A 22840-nucleotide genomic window follows, 5' to 3' on the forward strand; every position below is an offset into this window, starting at 1 on the left:
AGTTGTCAACATTTAACAAAAGTAATAATGTTTTGTAAAATGTACAATCCAGTTTTTACTCTAAAATACTTTTTTCGGAGATTGGAGTTATGTATGGTACTACTTCAAACTATAACACTTCATGGTTACCGGTTTCATTTGACAGTCAATATTAAGGAGGAAAAAAACCACGAGACGACGTAATTAATTAGTGTTCCATTTTTAATAAAACTTCTTTCAACTTGTGGCCTGAAATCTCTTCCATTAAATAAGTAACAAGGAAAGTTAATCAGTTTTGTAGTATTTTTCAAGCATCTTCCTACTTTTATCGAATCCACTGCTATTGTTATGTTATTGTTATTAGTATACTATTTAATGGAGACAAAACATGGACAGTTAGAATGTTTTTTGTTTAAATATAGTAAAAGGGTATTTACACACTAATTTACAAATACTTATAGTACAGCAATGTGGTTTTAATGTTAGTATCTTGTGGGCAATTTACGGTACTTTTTAGTTAATTTGTGACTTATGAGTAACTTATGCGGTTGATATTGGCCACACTGAAAATCTGCGTCCAGCTGATCAAACATATGGTATTCGCAGAGATCAACAAGGCAATGTATTTCATTCCTTACTGCATTGTCGCGTAGACACGCGCATTTGAAAGTTGTTTCAGACAGCCCCAGACCACACAGGAGTAAACATCGTCGCCGTCTAAGATTCACTGCTGCACAATTCGAGCTATTATTTCAGGTTGGTAATTTTATAATACATTCTAGCTTTATTTATAATGGTATAAATGTAATAATCTAACTTTTTTATTCGTTTATACAATAGGTTAGCAGTTCCCAGGTGTGTAACTTTTGTAAGCGGCAGTCACTTTTCCTGAAATGGCAGGCAAACTTGGGCCTTCTTGTAGATTCCTGTCCCTTAGATGCCTTATAAAATTCACGTAATGCATCTAAACCCTACAATTTTATAACTATTAAACCAGAAAGTGCTACAAACTGTGATTCTGGCATTAAACACCAGTATTTTGTTAAGGCTAGGAGTGAAAATATTTTTCCATACAGCAAAGTACCTGAATATTTTTAGAATTATTCCTAACTAAACCTGTAGTTATGTTGAATTGAAAAATTGATGTCTCATCTTTCACATGCTGTAAAATGTGTAAATAATTTATAAAAATGCTGTATATTGCTTAATTTAAGTACTGGTTGCATTATAATTTCTTCTTTCTAGAAATGTATTTTCAGATCCGAAGTAAGATATTGTTATTGTAAATATGCTATAAAGTGTTCAAAAGAGTTTTTCAATAATTTAGGATGTAATTGTACATATAAAAATAAGCAAAAATATTTATTTATGAAGTTTCTTAGTTCTTGGACGTACACGTTTAATACCATAACTATAATCTAAGGTTTCCAGTTTACACTGTGCAAAACATTACTAACACACTATAAAAATCATAAAATATTTTGGACGTGCCGTGGAAAGTTATCTTTAATGAACAGTTGTCAAACTGATGACTAAATGTGTTGAATCTCTTTAAAATGAGGTCTAAATATTTTAATATCTTATTTGTATAATTTATGTTTTGATATGATGTAAACCAGGAAAATTTAGTCTAGATTATTATATGAAAACATGTCCTAAAACCTGTAGTGATCTGCCTGTCATTGTCTCATTTATATAAAAATGTATTGCTTGAGTTCTATTTACATTGCGGTTATTAAGTTTAGTGATTGTAATAACTGTAATATACTTTTATGAGGTTAAAATATGAAAACTATCTGACCTGTTGTTTTAAAACGGCATAATAAATTTTTGCTAACTCCTGCGGACAGCTAAAAGGACAGGCAATCATGTTTAAAGAAAAAGGAGAAACTGTGTTAGCCTACTGAGAGATAGGCTTCGATTACGCTCAGGTACATACCAAGGTTGGACATGGACCATCATAGATCTCATTATTGGAGTCTCAAGTTTTATTGTAGTTTTCAAGTAATAAAAGTTCAGGTGAGCTAGGGAGGGAACTACAATGTGAGAGTGCGCCGAAATCAAATCTTGTCACTGATTTTTAAAGTTGGCTTTTCACTTATTATTTACCATTGTTACTCTGTGAATAAAATTGTCACATGTTAAAATCTCATATGATTGTAATCAGTTGTTTACAAATTGATTTACTCTGTTGTTTTCTTATTACCATTATGGTTAACCATAAGACCAACAAATATTCGCTAATCTGTAAACTCAGTGTAGCTTATGGAAATAATGCTTTATGCAAAATTTCAAGTCTGTAGGTCAGTTCGAGATATTGTGTTGAACACAGATATACAAAAATAAAAATGTTTTTTCTTTAGTGATAGGCAGTGTCTAATGATCAGCCATTTATTCTATAGCAATCATGTACGTGTAGAAAAGCAAGGACTGTACCCTTACTATAAAGGAAATTGTAACAGTTTTCCAAAAAGTCATGCATTTGTGTATTTAATATTCATGCAGAATATTTGTAGTAAAACCTATTTCAAATTGAAGGCAGAAACATACTCGTAGATACTGCGAAATGAAAGTCTCGCATTTTTCAGCCAAAAATGAATTGGTGGCATTTTTCAGCCAAATATCTGCATACTTAAGCCAATAGAATTGTTCTTATAATATACCTGTACTACAATTTTAGCTGTCTGCTTGTAATTATAGTTTCTGATTACAAATGAAATAAAAAAATAATTATGTTTGTTGCTCTCCATACTTTCTAATGTAATTTGGTAAATTCTAAAGATTTTCACTTATTTTATGAATCAAATGAGTTACCGAACTTTAAGTGCTAATTATGGGTACAATTTAGTGATTTTGCAAAAATACTGACTACAGACGTAGAGTTGCGTGGATACCAAATCGTAGATCAACAAGGAGTAGTTATTTTTATTCTTCATATTTCCCAATGGTATAAACGTGAAAGATGAATAATAGTAGAAATTTGAAAATCTGTACTGTTCTGATATTAGATAAAAAAAGGTTGCTTCTTTTAAGTTAGCAAAAGTGCTTATATAATTATATGTACTTCCTTGAATTTCTTAGCACATGTCATATAGTGCTGTCTTACTTTTATATTTAAAAGTGTTTCTTTAGACAAAAACATAATGTTTTGAGAAAAATCTGTATAAAATATTACAAACACAATTAGCATTTTTAAATCAGTAATATATATATATATATATATATATATATATGTATATATATATATATATATATATATATATATATATATATATATATATATATATATATAATATATATATAAATATATATATATATATATATATAATATATATATATATATATATATAATCAATTTGAAACTGTATCAAATACAAAATAATATCTGACATGTTTTACAGGATGAGGTAGATTTCAATCTGTTCCTAATTGCTGCTTATTTTGTGTTACAAGTTTAGTTGTGTTTGTTGCTTAGTTGTGTTACAACTGTCTGTAATAAGAATAAACAGATATTTCTATATTATAAATATTTTTATAGTTTCTTCTCAAGTGTCAAGCCTCACCAACCTCAAATGGTTTTAACTACATGAATCTTATCAGTGAAGATTAAAGTATTCATTATTTAATTTCCCACTTTTATGTTCATCACTCTAGATTGAATGGTGGAGTTTTTGAATACATTGACAAATATTTAATTTATCCAAGTACAGTTCCCACAATAGGCTATAAGATTTAAAATGTGATTGTTTGAACATTTCAAATATCCAATCACACCCTCAGTGAATACAGTTGTGCTCATATAGACATTGAAAAAACCTTCATCTTCATTTATTCAAGTTAAGTCCTCTTGATATCCCATACAAATCTTAGGTATAATTATTTTTTTATTTATAACCATAATCTCCCCCAATCAATCATTCAGGTTTTAATGCTGACCAATATTTCTATTTATTCTTGACAACAAAAAAGTAATCATTGAAAATTACAGTGATCCTAGTACCTTTTCAACGCTAGTCCTCGTTTTATGTCATGATTCTAAACATTTCAATTTCATCCCTCACCCCATTTAAAAATGATGGATATTAAATACTTTGTTAATAGAGCTTTGTCTCTTTGAAGACTAAGACCAAACCATCAACTTAATTTTTTCAGAAGCTCCAGACCAATCTGTGGCCTCTATTATTTGTACGAAAAGACCGTGGGGCAATGCATGTGCATGCTGTCATATTCATATTTCAAACCTACTATATATATTAATAATCTTATTTTACTACTTAAAAAATTTAAAACACTACTAAAGGATCTCTATAATAAATTTAAATTTAAGTAAATAGTGTTCATGAAAACACGTACACCTTTAAGAAACTGCACTGTAAATACAATAGTTAGATACATACAATTTTACTTCTTAATGGTTTAGATTTGTTATTTTATAAAGAGGTTTAATCGTTATAAACTGGACACCCTGCAAAAAGATATCTTAAAAATTGAAGATGTTGACTTCACTCTTAATGTTCGTTTCAAAGAAGCATTTTGAATTCTTCCTTTTTTATTTAAAGAAAGCAGCCTATAGGCTATCACAATATATGAGTATTCCTTGGTCTCCTATGACATGTTGTAGGCTGATCACAATTTCACAACTAATCCTCAGCACATGTTCTTGTGACATGTTGTGAGGCAAATTTGTATTAATGGAAACGGGTTTCAGCCATTTAATCTACTGCAATGTATGTCAAAAACATTGAAATGCATCACTTGCTGATGCCCTTTCATCCACTTCAGAAGTAAAGTCTTCCTATTCAATTTTCATAAATTTCCATTGACACATTACGAACATATTTGTCATAATTCAACAATAATATGGAATCCAGGTTCTGCACAATTACGTGTTAGTCACACACTTACTTCTTCCACACTGCACATTTAAGTAGCCGGGAATTCGTAGGATTTTATTTCTTTGTTACTTATTCTTTTTCCTCCTCATCTTCATTCTGCTTTCTTTGTTTAATTTTGTGTTGTACCTCTTTCCTTGATGGAATTTTTGTTCTTATTAACTACACATTGGAATTTTGCTCTACACTATGGAACCAACAAAAAACTTACATTGCTTACTGAACCAATTTAGAAATTGCTTAAATTCACTCGTTTTTTAAGTACTTCTTCACTTATTGTTTTGAACAAGATTTTATTTTGTTTTAATGTATACTATTGTCAAATTTGAAATAAAACTATTTTTTCACTTTTTGAGTAATTAAAAAAAGTAACTGTGCTTGTTAAATTATTGTGTGTTTTAAAAGTCTGAAGTTATCACATAATTTGTTGCAGAAAATGATAAGACAAGATGATAATGAAGTCTTCTATACCAGAAGCCAGTTGATGAAAGTTTCAAATGATCCCAGTAACTGGAAGTATTCAATGAGACGAAACATGCAGCAAATAGTGCCTGGTGTGTATCTGGGGCCTTACTCCGCTGCACAGAGAAACAAACTGGACTTATTGAGGCAGCATGGAATAACTCACATTGTTTGTGTGCGCCAGGATGTTGAGGCTCACTTCATCAGGCCGAATTTTCCAGAGATATTTCGGTGAGTATTGTCGCAATACTTTAATAATGTCATTGTTCTGTAAATAGGGCAACACTCAATTTTGGCGGGTTCCAGAAAAGATATTTGGCTGGGCCCCATGATGTTTATCGACATTTTTCTTCAAATAGACATGTGGCGAGACCAGGCCCGGGCCCCTTGAGGGCCTGAGCCCTTGTAAAATTGTTCGAAAAAACCGGTCTGAGTACAGGGCTATATGTAAAAAACTTATTAGTGAGATTTAGGTAATGTAGTAAAGTTTTCACACATAAAACATTTACACATTAACAATGTCTTGTATGTTTATTTACCTATGTTATTAACTCACAGTAAATTTTACAAGCTTAGAAATTAAGGGTGTTTGAACCAGGGCTAGTCTGAGAAATGTTTTGCAGACCATACAAAGTTCTGATTTAGTGTCCCTTTCCCCAAATTGTACAATTGTATAACTTTTAATTTATTTGTATAACATTTAAAGAGTGTGGGACTAAGGAAAGCTAACTAAATGTATTAGGAAATGTGTCAACATATGAATTCACAGTTAGATAAGACAATGTCTTGGAAATTTTCACTGCAAACTCTAAGTTCCAGGTATTGTAGAAAACGCACATCATAAAGAAACTTAAATTTACTGCTGTGATTTTGCATTTGTTTAAATCTTTCTGTCAAGAAGTTGATCATTAAATCTTGAATTGCATTTAAAAAGTCAAGACTAAAAGAGTTCTTTCCAGGTTCAATAGGTTTATCTTCTCCCTCTTAAGAGTTCTTACTACTGTTCACTTTTCTTTGTCTGATCTTAGATTCAGTGGTGAAGTCTGAGACTAACATATGAAATCACCAATTTTTCAGCCAGCTCTTTGGTATTAGTAATTACAATGTTTAAGCTATTCTTTGATCTCATATTTTCCTAAAAATAAGTAACATGTTAATTCAGGTCAATAGGACTATAATATCTTCCTTCAGAGGTTTTTTGCTAACTAAATTTATTTTTAACAGTATGTCATAACATATAAGTAAGCAGCACAAACATTTGAGATCTTTAATTTTTTTTTTGCAAGTGTCATAGCAGTATTAATATGTTTCAAAAAGGCATCTACTTATGGGTTTGTATACTGGATGAATGGAGTTTTCGGCCACCACAGCATTACTGGATTGGCCAGCAGCCTGAGTTTTTGAGCGATTTTGATTGTTTTTTATCTTCATGTTCCAATTCCTCCTTATGCTATTTGTAGCATGCTCCTGACTTTCTTTCTATTTCTGACATATTTTAATAAACAACACTAAAAACTTTAAAAGAATGATTATAATAACAATAAAGATTAAACAAAGCACAATAGAATAAAATGTAAATGACTTGAATAAAGAGCATGTGTGATAGACAGGACGAGTCAATTGTTTTGGAGAGGTGAAGGGCAACTATCGCGTCACCCCGTATCACTGCAGCACCCTCACCCAAGTCTTCCACTGACATTTAATGTTCTCTTTTTTTGTTCTCTTATGACAAGAAGCTGAGAAATCTCTCATTACATTTTGTACTAAAACGACCCTTGTGCTTGCTTCCAGAGTGACAGAATATTCAGTATGGCTAAGGTTGGGAGAAAGGCCACCTCCTGTAGAGATCTATGAGGAAGGATTTTGGCCACTAATCTCAGTCATGTCTCCTCCTCTGAACTATCCTCTCCAGTCATAGCGAACAGGGGTGGCACGCCCTTATGTCCAGGCTAGCAACTAAGGAGCCCCACCAATTCCAACAGTCAGTAGACTAGGTCTATCGGTCTAACTTTACACTCCAATATCTCAACATTTGCGGTTAGTGACGTGCTGCTCCTAAACCTCCGTGGGAACATCAGAGATTTAAGTGACACGTCAGTTTTTATTATACCCAGTTTAGAATGAACTGAAAAGTATAAACCAGCAAAAAGTAAACCCTTCTTCTCGTTAGTTCATGTTATCTTTTTTTAACCAACTAAAACTCACTACCCTTTGTCTATTTTTGATAAAACAGCACCACATTTTTTATATAACTTCTAAAATTATTATAATTGACTATTTAACAATATTATAAAACATTGTATTGATTTTTTCATTGGTATTATATTTAATATATGTTATGTAATGATGGATAAAATCATTATTTAAAAATATGTAATAGTTATTTTAAATACATATAAGGTAAAATCTATTCTAGTTCACTCAAAAGTCTTCTTATATTTAATGATTTATGCAATGAACAATAAAAATGATTAAAAAGTGGTGAGAAAGTAGAGGTATTCCCCCTGTCTTGGCAGACCATGCGGCTTCATGGGCCTCGGACTGGCCCTGGTTTGAAAGTTGTTGGGTGAATTATAGAGAATACAACAGTTTTTTTTTTTTTTAATTCCTGGAGGAGAATAAAGGAATGAAACCTTTTAATATTATGAAATTATTTGTGATCTCTAGTAAATAGTTTGAGAAAATCCCTTATTTGTTTTAATTAAGTCTATATATTACATGAGCTATTTTGTATTTCATTATGTAAATGTATTGCCAACAGGTATTTGGTATTGGACATTGCAGACAGTCCAACAGAAAATATAGTACAACATATTCCCACAGTGAAAAGTTTCATTGATGAATGCCTTGCTGGTGGAGGAAAGGTGCTAATACATGGGAATGGAGGAATATCAAGAAGTGCTGCATTGGTAATAGGTTATGTCATGGAAAGATACTCATTGCCATTAAAGTAAGTGGTGTTGTACAAAATCTTAAGTTTTAAATACATGCATACAAAAGTCCTTTTATCTATTCATGTACCTAACCAATACACTGCTTGTGTACATATAATAAATTTAAAAAATCCCAAAATATATAAGAAATATTTAACAATAATTTTAAAAATAGTTTAATAGAAACTGAAAAAAGAGGCAACAAGAATGGAGAAGAATTGAACAAAATATTTGATTGAAACTTCAGAAAACTATATACTTACAAAGCAGTCACATTCCACTTGCTAGATAATAAGATAGAGCATATTTTCCATTGTCATATTTCATCTTATTAAATATCTCCTTGAATGTGGCCTATCAGGCTTGGTGATTTGTCTGTACACCAATGGTTTAGCATCAATTCTAAATTATATAAGCAGCCCTAAGATTATATATATAAACATTGAATCACAAAAAGTAATTGTTCCGCCGGGAGTCGAACCCGGATCTCTCACTTGCCGGGTGAATGTGCTATAAATTACACCACAGAGCGCTTACTTTTTCCGATTCAATCATTTTGTATTTGGCCGTATCTGTCACATATGCGTTTAAATAAGCAAACTAACATATGATCGGAAGACCAAATACCTGTCAAACGACTATTATTTACATTAAACTGTATAAATGGCAAGAGCCTTATTTAATTTCAATAAACATTGAATCACAAAAAGTAATTGCTCCGCCGGGAGTCAAACCCGGATCTCTCACTTGCCGGGTGAATGTGCTACCATTACTCTTTGTGATTCAATGTTTATTGAAATTATATATATATTATATAATTATATATATATATATATATATATATATATATATATATATATATATATATATATATATAAGCTTATTAGTTTGGATTTTACATTTCTGTCACATATGCGTTTAAATAATTGTGTATTATAAATAGATTATATTAGTCAGAAATACCCAAGGAACACATTTTAAGCTTATAAACATATTATAACATTATATTACGTCAATTTCAGTATCAATCTTGTACTTTGTATTTTTCATTAACCTTAGGGTATATGTTGTTACTTGTATTTGTAATATTGTGTAATTATGTAATGTCAATATTTGATTTTTTCTTTATCTACAGCCTAGTTTATATTTCAATGTCTTTGACTAACCAGATTTTGTATAATGTCTGACATAATTTATTTGCACAGCTGATTGACCTTTGCTCTTTGTATTTACACCCCTCCCACTCATATTGTAAACAAACATTCATTATTTTTTTTTAGTTGTTTATAGTGGTAGTTCAGTAGTTGGACCTTCAAATCAGTTCAACAGGATGTTTTCAAGCAAAACTGATAAGATAGCTAGCTCCAGATTATGGCGAAGACAATGCCAGTGATGGTGTTTGGATGGTTAAGATAAAATATACTGACATGTCAAAATTTCCAATGTTTTGGAAACTGTTCTAAATCTGTGTGTGTGTGTGTGTGTGTGCGCACGTACGTGCGTGCGTGTGTGTGTGTGTGTGTGTGTGTGTGTGTGTGTGTGTGTGTGTGTTCAAGTTCAAAAGATCTTTATTCAGAGAATAACAAAGTTGAATACATGCAAAAAATTAACAGTACATGAAGTTTATACATCTATCGTTACATGTATTTGTAACCGTACATTCCCAATGCCCCTATAATGGCGCGTGCGGGAAGTAAAGTTGGCTTACTAAAGTACATTGCTTATTTTACTTATTTTGACAGTCATTGCTTTACTTTTAGTTAGTTATTTCTGATCTTCTCCATGCACAAGTTATTTAACATTATTCCAATCAAACACTAAAAATATATATTTGAGACAAATGCATTCTTCCAGTATATAAATGTTTAGATATAATATGTTTAAATTTTACTATAGTAAATTTATTATGACATAAATTAATTGATTGAGCCCACCATGTTCTCCAATTTGCTACTGCTAACAACACGCACGAATACATACTATCTATCAATAACAACGTTTGTATATATGCATGTAAATCTACATACATATAGGCCACACACCTACATGCACACATATGTATATAAATAACAAGAGATAAATAATATAATATAACAATATAAGCAAGTAACAAGGTATAAACATAGAAACAAATCAACAAGTAACAACAATAAATTAACATAACAACAATAACAGTACATAAAATTTTATCAATAAATAAATAAATATATCAACAACAAAGACAGAAAACAGGTCAAATTCCAGACTTACTCCTGATACGAACTTTATACATTTTCCTTTATAAATGTTAAACATTTCATCTTAAATTTAGGCTTTCGTTCAAAATATATATCATTGCCATATCTCTCAACCAATTTATTAAACATCTTTGGGCCAACATAGGAAAACTGATGTCTGGCAATTTCTTTAAAATAATTTGGTACATCGAGAAATGTCAATTGAGCAGCTCTTGTTTCCCTGTACGTCATTTTAATGGGATAATCCTGCAAGTGCTTATAAACATACATCAATATGTTAGACTCATACACTTGTTTGAAAGTTAGGATATTGTTATCAGTGAACAAGTAACTAGCTCTGTCCATATGCCGAAGTCCAAATACCGTTCGCAAAGCATCCCTCTGACTCATTACCACAGGCTGCAACACCGTGCTAAAGGTACCACCATAGTGTACGATCCCATATCTCATTGTGCTCTCGAACCATGACATGTATAACTGAATTAATAATTCGCTAGTCAAAAACTGTTTCATGTGGTACAATGCACAATTGATTTTCCTCAGTTTCTTTGTCAGGTACGTTACGTGGAATCCCCACTTTAACTGAGAGTCAACGTACATTCCTAAATATTTTACGTTGTCGACTATTTCTATATTCGAACACGTACAGCCGTACAAGCATTGGTGGCCATGGCAGAACAAATCAAACATATTCTGCAAGTCAGACTTATGCTTGTTAGCATCAAAGAATAGAATACATTTTGTCTTGGATACATTAATTAACAACCTGTTGGCAATCAACCATTCCGACACCCTTACCAAGTCCCTGTCAATCTTTGTCCTGAGAGAGGCTCTGCTGCCAGATGAACACACCAAAGCCGTGTCATCAGCATATGCAAATACAGAGGAGTGAAAGTCAATATCTAGAAGATCATTAATATAAATTAAAAACATAAGAGGCCCCAAAACTCCCCCCTGAGCTGTTCCATATTGCAATTCTAGAACCTCACTCAGTACATTATTTATCTTTACTACTTGTGTTCGATGCTTGCAAAAAGATATCAACCAAGTCAAAGCCATGCCTCCAATACCATATTTTCTAAATTTTTGTATCAATATATCTATATCTAAAACCTCAAATGCTTTCCTGAGATCCACATAAATAGCCAATGTAAATTTATGAGCGTTAACCGAATTTGTTATATGACTTATATGCTTTTCCAAGGACAAGTCGGTTCCTCTACCAGGTAAAAATCCATATTGATTGGTGGAAAATATATTAAATTCTTGAAAGTACTTTAATAATCTTTCTTTAATTAGTGTCTCAAATATCTTAGCCGCGGTGTTTATGAGAGATATCGGACGATGTGATGACACCTCCTGGTCATCACCTGACTTGTATACAGGTACCACTACAGCCACCTTAAAGTCGTCCGGAACTATGCCCTGTGCAAGAGACTTTTCATAAATGCAGTACAACAATGGTACAAATATATCTATATTATTTTTAACAACTATGCTGCTAATGCCATCTATCCCAGAACTACTCTTATTTTTCATTCCACGTACTACTTTATATATATCCATTACTTCCATATCAAACTTACTCAACAAGACATCAGTTACAGGTTGTTGTTCCTGTAGAAACATGTCACACCCGAATGTATTCATTTTAAGGTTCGGTACAGCACCAACATAATACCTGTTGAATAAATTAGCAATGAGAGACTCATTTCCCATTACCTTAACTGGGCAGTTGTTTACTTTTATGCTGCTTATACCTTTATTTTTTCTATTTAATATTTCCCTAACTATACCCCAGTACTTCCTACTATCACCATTACAATTATTTATTAACTTAGAATAATAATTTAACTTTTCTTGCTTTATACATCTATTTACAAATCTAGCCAAATTACTGTACTCCTCCTTTAGTTTCACATTAAGTTTATTTTTACAATAATTTTTATATAAGACGTTTTTCCAGTTTATAAGATTTATTAAGTTATTAGATATCCATTCCTTACGCTTTTTGTTCCTACTATTTATTTTTTTCAATGTACAAGATGATTCATAACAAATATTGTAGGTTTTATAAAATTCATACAAAGCACTATTTACATCTTGGCTATTTTGAACAGAGCTCCAGTTTGCCACAGCCAGCTGTCTACTCAGCTTGGTATAATCAACATTTTTTACAAATTAATAGTATTCACTTTTTTTTCTTTTTTTTTACAAAGAGTATTCACTTTACTAACAATAGTGTTCAAGACAATTACATTTAATCCATAATGGTCTGTGATTCCCAGCTCCACAATACCGTGATTAATTTGTAAATTCTTTGAATTTCGTACTAAAACACGTGCGTGTGTGTGTGTGTGTGTGTGTGTAAAGTATGTTATTTCTATGTAGAGGAATATATATTTCAAATTAAAGTAAAGTGAGCTGTAAAAATACTCTAAATATGTTTAAATAATTCAATTTATATCCTTTATTGCACAATCATATTTTGTATAACACATACTATAATTTAAACTGCTGCATTATATGTTCTAAATACCGGAATAAGAGTTAAAACTGATTCAGTGATAAAGTCAATTATTCTATTGTATTTATACATTTATAGCAATACAAATTTGTCAATAGTAATATATTTGGCTTAAATAATAACATATTTGGCTTTAATAGTAATATATTAAAACTATGTATTATTTAAGCCTATTTCATCACAACACAAAAAACTACCTCAAACAGATAACGTTTTATAAACATATAACAAAACTCTCAAGTTTTGTGCATTTTTAATAGCATCCTCAAATAGAACTGGGTATGAAAATACCTATAAGCCAATGGATTAACTGATATTTAGTTGCGACTGAAATATGAAAATATTAAATGAAGTAAGATAAATTGACATATTAAAAGAATTTTGTTTGTTTTGTCCCATTTCACCGTTTTCTGAAGTTTGGCCATACACTAAATAATACTCTGTACATCTCAAAATAATGTGTAACAAATTATACTTCGAGCATAATTTGAACTAGTTCCGTACCATAAGTAAGGAGTTTACATTAAATGTTATTCCCTATAGATAAAATATTAGTTATTAGAGTAATAACTAGTTTGTCTCTAATATGTATAAAGGAATGATCGCTTTACTTTTACTAGCATAAAATTTTGTAAACATCTGTTTCAGGAATGCTGTGATTGTGGTACAACGAAGCAGATTCTGCATAAACCCAAATGCAGGATTTATGGCACAGCTGGCTGAGTGTGAACTTATTCCCAGGGACAATGAAGGAATGTGGCTAAGTGAAAGTATAACTAAGAAATTTAATTCCCTTATTGTGTGAAATAACTTGAAAATAAAATTTTTTATTTAAAAGTATTTTGAATTTTTATACATCCTTACTTATTAACCATTCTCTCTCCTCCTGAGGTTGCTATCTTTTTTATATAGAGAAAGGTACAATTTGCAACTATTCAAACTTGGCCTGGTGTATTTTGTGCCCTCAACTAGTAATTCCCATTTTATAGCAGACAACTAATCTGCTAACTGCTCAGGAATGCTTTTCCAGTCCAATTCATGATGTCTAGACATGACACCATAATCCGAAAATGTATATATATATATATATATATATCAATTATTAGACTTCTTGACATAAAGTTCCTTTAATATTTCGGCTTTTACCGTTTTCAAAAAGGTATAATAAAAAATAACAACACAGCAACAAAATTTACAAAAGTAAATAAATAAAAATTGACATAAATAAATAAACAGGAATTTTTGAACATGTGATTAACACCAAAGAGAAATAAATAATATCATGAACAGAGAAAGAATTTAGAAAAATAATTTAGAAAAAATAATACATAATAAAAACAATTTATCATTTTATCTTTTATTCAGACCAAAGGGTACTTTTGATTTTAATATTAACTGATGTGCCTGTTCTAAATTTTCTAAGTCAATTTTGTTTCCATCTTCGGGTACTTTGCAAATACCTTTCAGTGAATAACATTGTTCAAAATTTTGTTGGTGGCCTAATGCGTGTTGTGAAACCAATTTTTCATCCTGTTTTTTAGACGAACAACGATGATTATTCATTCTTATGTGCAATGGATTTGTTGTCAATCCAACATAATCCATTGCACAATTTTTACATGTTAATTGATAAATTACATTTTTACTTTTGCAATTAATTTCTCCTCTAATAGGGTAAGTTTTCTTTGTATTACTACTGGTAAAAAAATTGGACGATTTTATAATTTTGCAAGTATTACATCGTTTGTCTTTACAGGGTTGACACTTAAAATTTTTCTTCTTTTCTGAATTTTGAATGTCAGTAGGTGGCAATTTGGGCCGTACCAGAAGATTTTTCAGGTTAGTATTTCTACGAAACACTAGCCTGGGTGGTTTTGAAAATAAGTTTTTAGTAAATTGGTGAAGATTCAAGAATTTTGTGTGCCGTTCTTAGAATATTGTTTGTTTTATATAAACCAGGAAAATATTTTGTTATAAATTTTACGTCATCATTCTTTTGGATTTTATGAACATTCGAGTGTTTAATTTGATTATTTATAAATTTTGAAAGATATTTTCTTTTGACAAATGCATTTCCAAGTTTTTCTAGATAATTTTGAAAATCTGCACTATCAGTACATAATTTTTTGGCCCTAACTGACAAACCCTTTGGTACTGATTTTTTGACATGTACAGGATGGCAGCTGTTGAAATGTAGATAATCCATTGTGTTACTGTCTTTAATATGAATTTTTGTTTTGAGAAATCCAGATTTAATAAAAACATCTACATCCAAGAATGTTATGATTTCTTTAGAAAATTTCCAGGTAAATTTCAAAATCGAGAATTTGTTCAGATTTTCCAAAAATTCTTTTAAATTTTCAAAGCTATTATTCCAAATCATAAAAATATCGTCAATGAATCTCAACCATACAAGAGGTTTGCAGGATTGAGAATTCAAAAAATCTTCTTCTAATTTTGCCATAAATAGATTAGCATACGCAGGTGCCATCCTGGTGCCCATAGCTGTTCCATTAATTGTTCAAAACATTGCCACCAACAAAATTTTGAACAATGTTATTCACTGAAAGGTATTTGCAAAGTACCCGAAGATGGAAACAAAATTGACTTAGAAAATTTAGAACAGGCACATCAGTTAATATTAAAATCAAAAGTACCCTTTGGTCTGAATAAAAGATAAAATGATAAATTGTTTTTATTATGTATTATTTTTTCTAAATTATTTTTCTAAATTCTTTCTCTGTTCATGATATTATTTATTTCTCTTTGGTGTTAATCACATGTTCAAAAATTCCTGTTTATTTATTTATGTCAATTTTTATTTATTTACTTTTGTAAATTTTGTTGCTGTGTTGTTATTTTTTATTATACCTTTTTGAAAACGGTAAAAGCCGAAATATTAAAGGAACTTTATATCAAGAAGTCTAATAATTGATATAATAGAGCAATAATTCTGCTTTTATACACCTGAAGTGAATATATATGTGTGTGTGTGTGTGTGTGTGTGTGTGTGTGTGTGTGTGTGTGTCTCGGGCAATGATAACCCAAGTGTTAAAAAAAGTGTGTGTGAGGCTCTATGGTGTAATGGTATAGCACATTCACCCGGCAAGTGAGAGATCCGGGTTGAGTCCGGCAGAGCAAGTACTTTTTGTGATTCAATGTTTATTGAAAAAATTATAAATATATATATGGTACAAAGGCATTACTAGCACATAGCTTGGGTAAGTTTATTTGTCAGGCTTAACCAATAATTTTTTTCAAGATGACGGCTGTTATCGTTTAGCTCAACTGGTTTCCAATATAGGCCCAAACCAATACATGCATATTCACATGCATATTTTACATGCATTAATTGTGTAATTATAAACAGCTTTTATTCTTTCACTTTTTATTGTTCTTGTTTTATTAACTTATCTGCTGTAATATTGTGCAATCTGCATTTCGATGACAATCACGTGGAGCACAAGTAGTTCTGGCATGTTCTGCTAGATGTCAGCACTTCCTTGGTTCTCAGCTGTGAGTGTTTGCACCTTGGTGATTTTTGTAGTCGTATAGTGCAGTCAGCTACCGCACGTAGTGAATGGTAGTATTTATGGTATTATATGTCTAATATTTATTGTACCATGGAAATATCCACGTTAAATTGACTATTAGCTTCATTTGCGTGGTGATGACATGGACAGAGATAGTGAAACTGACAAAAGTGTTTTTTAGATTTCACGTTAGAAACTGAATGAAAGTTGTCTTTTCAAATCGAGTATTCAATTATTTTACTTTAATCAACTTTAAATATATTGTTCTGGATACTCAAGCTTCCAAGTTCCAAATCAGACATCTGAATAGCTGGTTAGTACCGTATCATCCGCTTAGATAACTGACTTAGTTAAAGGTATGTATAGCCATACCTTTAACTAAGTCAGCTTGACTTAGTTAAATTTGAATAAACTCAAGTGGAAACGGCATTCTTTCCATATTTGGATTTCTTCGTATGTTGTGATGACAAAAGCTAGTGAAAATAATTAATTTCTTGATGCTAGATGCTTCTTAAAATTGTTCATGAATCCTTTAAAAAGAATTTTTGAAATTGGAGTGATGATCAGTAAACTCAATATATTAACTGTCAAATTTTATGGTAGACACCCAACAGAAGTAGACAAATATATTTAAAATTTAACAAATATCACAATGCCAAAGAATGTTCTGTACTTTATAAGGCATTTTTAAGAATCCTATGGAAATTAAATGCTTTAAAGGTAATCCAACCACGTTAAAGAAGATTTGTAGTGGACAGTTCACGTCTTTTGTGAGAGTTCCACACTACAGGCTGGCCACATGTGTGTATAAATGCATTTTTATACCTCTCCCTCAAAGGAAAAAACCACGTTTAAGACCATTAACGTGAGAATTAACGTTGAAATCTACTATAACGTTTTATTTAAAATACACGCGTAGTAAACCGTATGTAATTAACTAAATAAACAAATATGTTTCTTTTAAAATTGTCAATAAATTTATTTTAAAATCAATTTTTGAAATCTAAATGATAGTTTCTAAAGGTAAAGTCAATATTAAATTTATATTCCAGTCAAGAATCAAGAATTTATTGTCTAAAGCAATTGATTGCATGGGCAAATGTCAATAAATAATACAAACTACTGACTAGCAAAATACAGTCTCATAAAGTTCTTGAATAGTATAAATAAATGAATCAAAAAGCCTTTATTCATTCAAGCATTTCTCAGATACACTATTTTGCAAAGCAACTCATGACATGTTTAAATATTACAAATTCTACATTTAATTATTAAAATATAACAACAGTGCTTGCTTAATCTAAAATGTAATTTCACTAAACAATAAGGAAGAATAAATAAATAACAATAAATATATTAACACACACGTCACATCTTAATTTCTAATTAAAAAACTGCAGAGACAAAAACTTCTAAATTTTTTACTTGAGATGATATGTCTACTTTGAGATATGCAGGGAGAAAATTGCAGACTGTCGGCAAAAGAACAACTTCTTCTAGGCCTACTGATCTCCCTTGCCACTTTGGGAAAGTTAAGCTCCTGATCATGACGGGTGCGTCGCTGTGAGACCTCCTCCAGGTATAATAGTCTCTCACTCAGGTACTGATCAAGACTCCTTGACGGAAAGAACCTTGTCGATTATACAGCTAGTACGCATCCATCATATGGTTTCCATAGGTAGCATATTTAAGGCCTCTCGGTAATCAGACACGTGAGCTAATCATCCAAGATTGAGAATGTAGCACTGCTCTGGAGTTTTTGTATTCGCGCAGTGTCATCTCTTGAAATACTATTACCACATGCAGGGTAACAGTAAAAACACAATGATAGTGCCAGTGACTGTATAAGCTGCAGTTGTGATGTCTTGCCAGTAGATTCTTATACCTGTAAAAAGACCCATCCGCTTGCCTTAGTGTGCGTAACATGGCTATTGAGAGTGAGTTTGCTGTCCAACATAAGGTCAAGAATGTTGGACAAGAACTTTTTAAACGTGTGTTTTTGCATACCTGTGTCACGAAGAGTTATCAGAGAGCGAAAAAGCCACTTTAAAATGTATTGATGATTATAAGAAGGACCCTGCATTGTGGGATTTAATTTCAAAATAATTGTACACAAACAAAACAGTGATAAAAATTCACTGCAATATTTGGTAACAAAGTACAGTAATGCAACTAGAGATAATAATAAAATAAAGAGTCTGAGGTCCTATTTTTCTTTGAATCGTCATCCTATTCTACTACACCCACGCCAACTGGGAATACATGTACATCCTCACCTTTGATCAACACCAACAGCGTGAATAATGAGCTTGAGTACTATGATATTAATACACGCTCTACGGTGACCGGTGTTACTCAGTCGATGGTGAATCTTTTTGTATGTTCGAATTCTTGTCAAAAAACTGACTATTCAATAAAACATAACGGTTCTTTTTTCAAATAGAATTAAAAAAACTGTTTGCTATTCTGCCCTTATCTATTGCGTACAAATAATAATAATTGTAATTAGTCATTAAAAACATCGTTTTAATCACCTTGATCCAATACTGCAGCTCTTCGATAACATCTTTCAAAACAAAAGGAGAGTTTTGAGTAAATTTTGATATAGACTGGTTTGAAAAGCGAAATAAAAACATAAGGGACATGAATGAATCTGATGTAGCAAGGAATCGAAGCATGAAAGCTAATTTGATTTCCTATCGAGCAATCGCATCACGGAACCGTGTTTCTGATTCTGTGACCAATCAATCTTAGGATTGCATTAAAGTTAGCTTTCTACATTCTGGTAAAGTTCTAAAAGACTTTAAACAAATGTATTTCACCCACTATTTGATAGTTCCTTTTCTTCAAATAGCCCTTTTTCCATTACCTTCTTTTCGCCACTTTTAATCACTAAATAAGCTGCATTTATTACTAGAAATTAATTGAAGTTAGTCGAATCCGCTACGTTTGTTGCGCGAAACTGATGAATACATGTAGATTGAAAACTCTTTCAATGAGGACATGTATTGTTACATACAATGAAAGGCAAGTTGAAAGGAAAAATGAAACGATTGTTGAATCAAAAATTGAACTGAAAAACGCACTAGTGTAGACAACTTTATACTACCTCATATCAGGGCTCTGCGTTCTCTGCGAAAATGATAGTTTTTCTTAAAGTTAACTATTTAAAACCCAAGTGAACAATAAAAAAAAAAAAAATTATGGTTGCCTGTAAAGTCGGTTTTACGGGCGAAGATTTTACGTGACAACGTCTTTTTCTCGGTAGAATATTTATTGATATGAATATTATTAAATTGCACAATAGGAACAAGGAATTGAATGAAAATAAGAATTGCACAAATTTTAACTATAGAAATATATTTTGTTTACTAAAACATTGTACATAATTTGAAATTAATTAAAATTTGTTATTGTAAATGGTAAAGTTGAATAAAACATTTACTAAAATTGGAATTTGAAATTCTTGCTAAACACAGTTAAATTCTAACTCCGCGCGTGGTGATTGGTCGGTTTAGTTCGTTTGTTTGGTCGCACTGTTATGACAGGTTAGAGGTTATAATTTGTTATTTTAAATGTTTGACTAGCAATACGCGCTGTTTCTTCTCAATCGACTGAATTACGATTGATTGCAGAGTGATTTAAACTAATAATTTACTTAACACTATCAACATTTGTCAAAAGTATGACATAACCTATAAACTCAGTTTCTCAACTTTTGTGTCAATCTAACAATTAATCAATCAATCATAGTTTACGATAATGAAATATCAGTGTACAATTATTTACCTTTATTGTTGTAGTTGTTGTAAATGACGAATCTAAGCACTCCACATTTTCACGAATAAACATAGTTATCTGCTTTATCCCGTGCGGCGGACCCACAGTTATCTGCTTTATCCCGTGCGGATCCCGTGCGGCGGACGCACTGGACGGGCATCGTAACGTTACCGGGCGTTACACTTTTTCATGAGTGACTCCGAGCCGCAACCTAATTTAAGACGTTGTCACGTCAAAAAAAAATTAATTAAATTTATTATACATATATATATATTCTGTTGTCTTGACGCAAAACATATCCTAAAGCAGCCTAGAAAATCATGCTATGTATTATTATGATATAATTAATAATTTAGGGCTAATAAAGAATACTAATAAAAAGATTTAAACAAAAATTGAAAAATAAAAAATAATTTTATTTTTAACAGGGAAGAGAAAATAATGTAGTTTCTTTACGGGAAAAATCTTGTGAGCCAAGTAGAATGGAAACACTGCTTCCTAAGCACAAAAATAATTGTGCTGTGCTCTAGAGTTCAGTCAGAGAAAAATTAGGAAGTGTTAGAACCTAGTTGAATTTGGTCATAGAGATTAGAGAAGAGGATAATATTCATACTACCTTTAATTACAAGAAAGTGTGTGTTGAGTCCTGAAATCTCAATATGAGAATATTGCATGAACATTGTCGTATTGTAAGTTTTCATTTAATTCGGTTTCGAAGTACCTTTTGCTAGTGGGAAACAGTATTGTTTGGACTTTGAATCTAAGAAACTACTTTTATCTGTTTATGCCTGTCACCCGTTCACGTTTGAAGAAGATATTTACTTTTCTTTTACATTAGTGATATTACAATGAAGAGTTAACAGAAGCTTGATTCTTGTCAGTGTAAATTATGATTATGATTATCTTTCCCAGAGCGTCATAGCACTAAACCAGGTAGGTTAGACATAATTAGTAATATGAAGTTTAAGCATTGAAAGACTTCTATTTTTAACATAGGCTAAGTAACCTAAACTGTGTACGGAGATTCTTTTTTTATTGACACAAACTATTTTTAGAGTAGACTGTTTAGTTCACCAAAATCTATTTAGTTTTCAGTTTATAGGTACCTACTACAGAGCAGCAAAGAAGACTGTTGAAATTCGGTCAATAGTGGTACTGTTACTATTGCACTATTGCCTTGTGTCTTACAAAAACATTCATCGGTGTTCTTGTTTAGAAAATGTATTCAGGCGTTTCTGACATTCTTGCTTTTGTGTTTAATTCCCTCGGCTATTGTCGGTATTGAGGTTAATGGTTGACCTGACAATACAAGAGTTTCGCATTATTAACATATTGCTATTGCCCTCCTTAACAAAACAATATAAGGTTTTAATTGGTGGAAATGACAACTAGGCTAACAAAGTTGTACAATTATTACTCGGGTAGAGTAATATTTCGGTACTTTGGGATTATACCAACCACACCAGTATGAAGAACACAAAAATATAAATTTATAGAAACAAACATGATAGAACGAAAAAACAAATCTTTAATTACAAACTTACAAGCATTTCCAGGTATTGTTGTCGCTGTTATCTTTCTCGAGAATCCCGATTACGGCAGGCCGAGCGGCATCACATGATTATTTAAGTTTTTAGCACGGTTACATGGATGCGGATGAAGACGGCTCACCAACACAGAATCCAAATCCCCATTTTTTATGCAACACTTCAAAAGCGAAAGCCCGGTGGAAAATCCCTCAAAGAAGCAGATTATTCATCAATTCCAAACTAAAGCTCAGCAAAGTATAACAATATTTCATCAGAATGTCGACCGAATCAATAACAAAGTTGACCAACTCAATCATCTTCTTAGTTCATTACAGCCAGCTATTTTGGTTATAACTGAGCATGGGCAGTCAATGGAAAAGTTGGCAAACACCTGTCTCCTGAACTACACTTTAGCAGCTTCTTTTAGTAGAGAACACAACTTGAAAGGCGGTGTTGCAATATTTTATGCAAACGGTCTAGACATTGAGGTAGAGAATTTGAATGTTGATTCATTGAGTGTGCCTCTTGTCTGTGAAATTGCAGCAGTTAAGATTTCCTGGTCTAGTAGAAAAGAACATTTACATATCCTTGGCACCTACCTACCTCCGAGTAATACATAATTGCCTTTCCATTACAATTCAATTTATATTTCTGATCAGCCCCTCTAGAATTTGATATTTTACTGATAGATACTATCTCGAGGGATGTCCTTTTTCTTTCGTTGACATCAGCGCGGGGCAGCACTGGTGCCGAAGCCTGCGCTGATGGCCGGAGGCACTCGCATTTTGGGTGGCGGAGTGTGATCAAGAATAAAAACAAGTTTTGAGTGTTTTTTCAATAAAGAGTTTAGTTTTTGTTTGGTAATGTTTGTTTTTGTTGAATTTTTGTGTTCGGAGAAATGTAGGGGTAAAACACGGAAGTACAACAAAGCGACGCACCAGGTGAACGGGCGGCAAGACTCTGAAATC

At 31.7% G+C, this 22840-nt stretch overlaps 1 protein-coding gene across 1 annotated transcript in view; it reads left to right on the top strand.

Annotated features, from left to right (window-relative positions):
* The first annotated feature begins 577 nt into the window (after window positions 1-577).
* The window catches only part of LOC124358357, a 31602-nt gene continuing 9339 nt past the window's right edge, over window positions 578-22840 (top strand). The window contains exons 1-4 of the mRNA XM_046810658.1: window positions 578-735; window positions 5305-5564; window positions 8095-8283; window positions 13679-13829. Coding sequence (XP_046666614.1) covers window positions 5308-5564; window positions 8095-8283; window positions 13679-13829 — 597 coding nt within the window. The 5' untranslated portion in view covers window positions 578-735; window positions 5305-5307. The remainder of the gene's footprint in view (window positions 736-5304; window positions 5565-8094; window positions 8284-13678; window positions 13830-22840) is intronic.

Source organism: Homalodisca vitripennis, chromosome 3, assembly GCF_021130785.1.
Source record: "Homalodisca vitripennis isolate AUS2020 chromosome 3, UT_GWSS_2.1, whole genome shotgun sequence".
Classification (NCBI taxonomy): Eukaryota; Metazoa; Arthropoda; class Insecta; order Hemiptera; family Cicadellidae; genus Homalodisca; species Homalodisca vitripennis.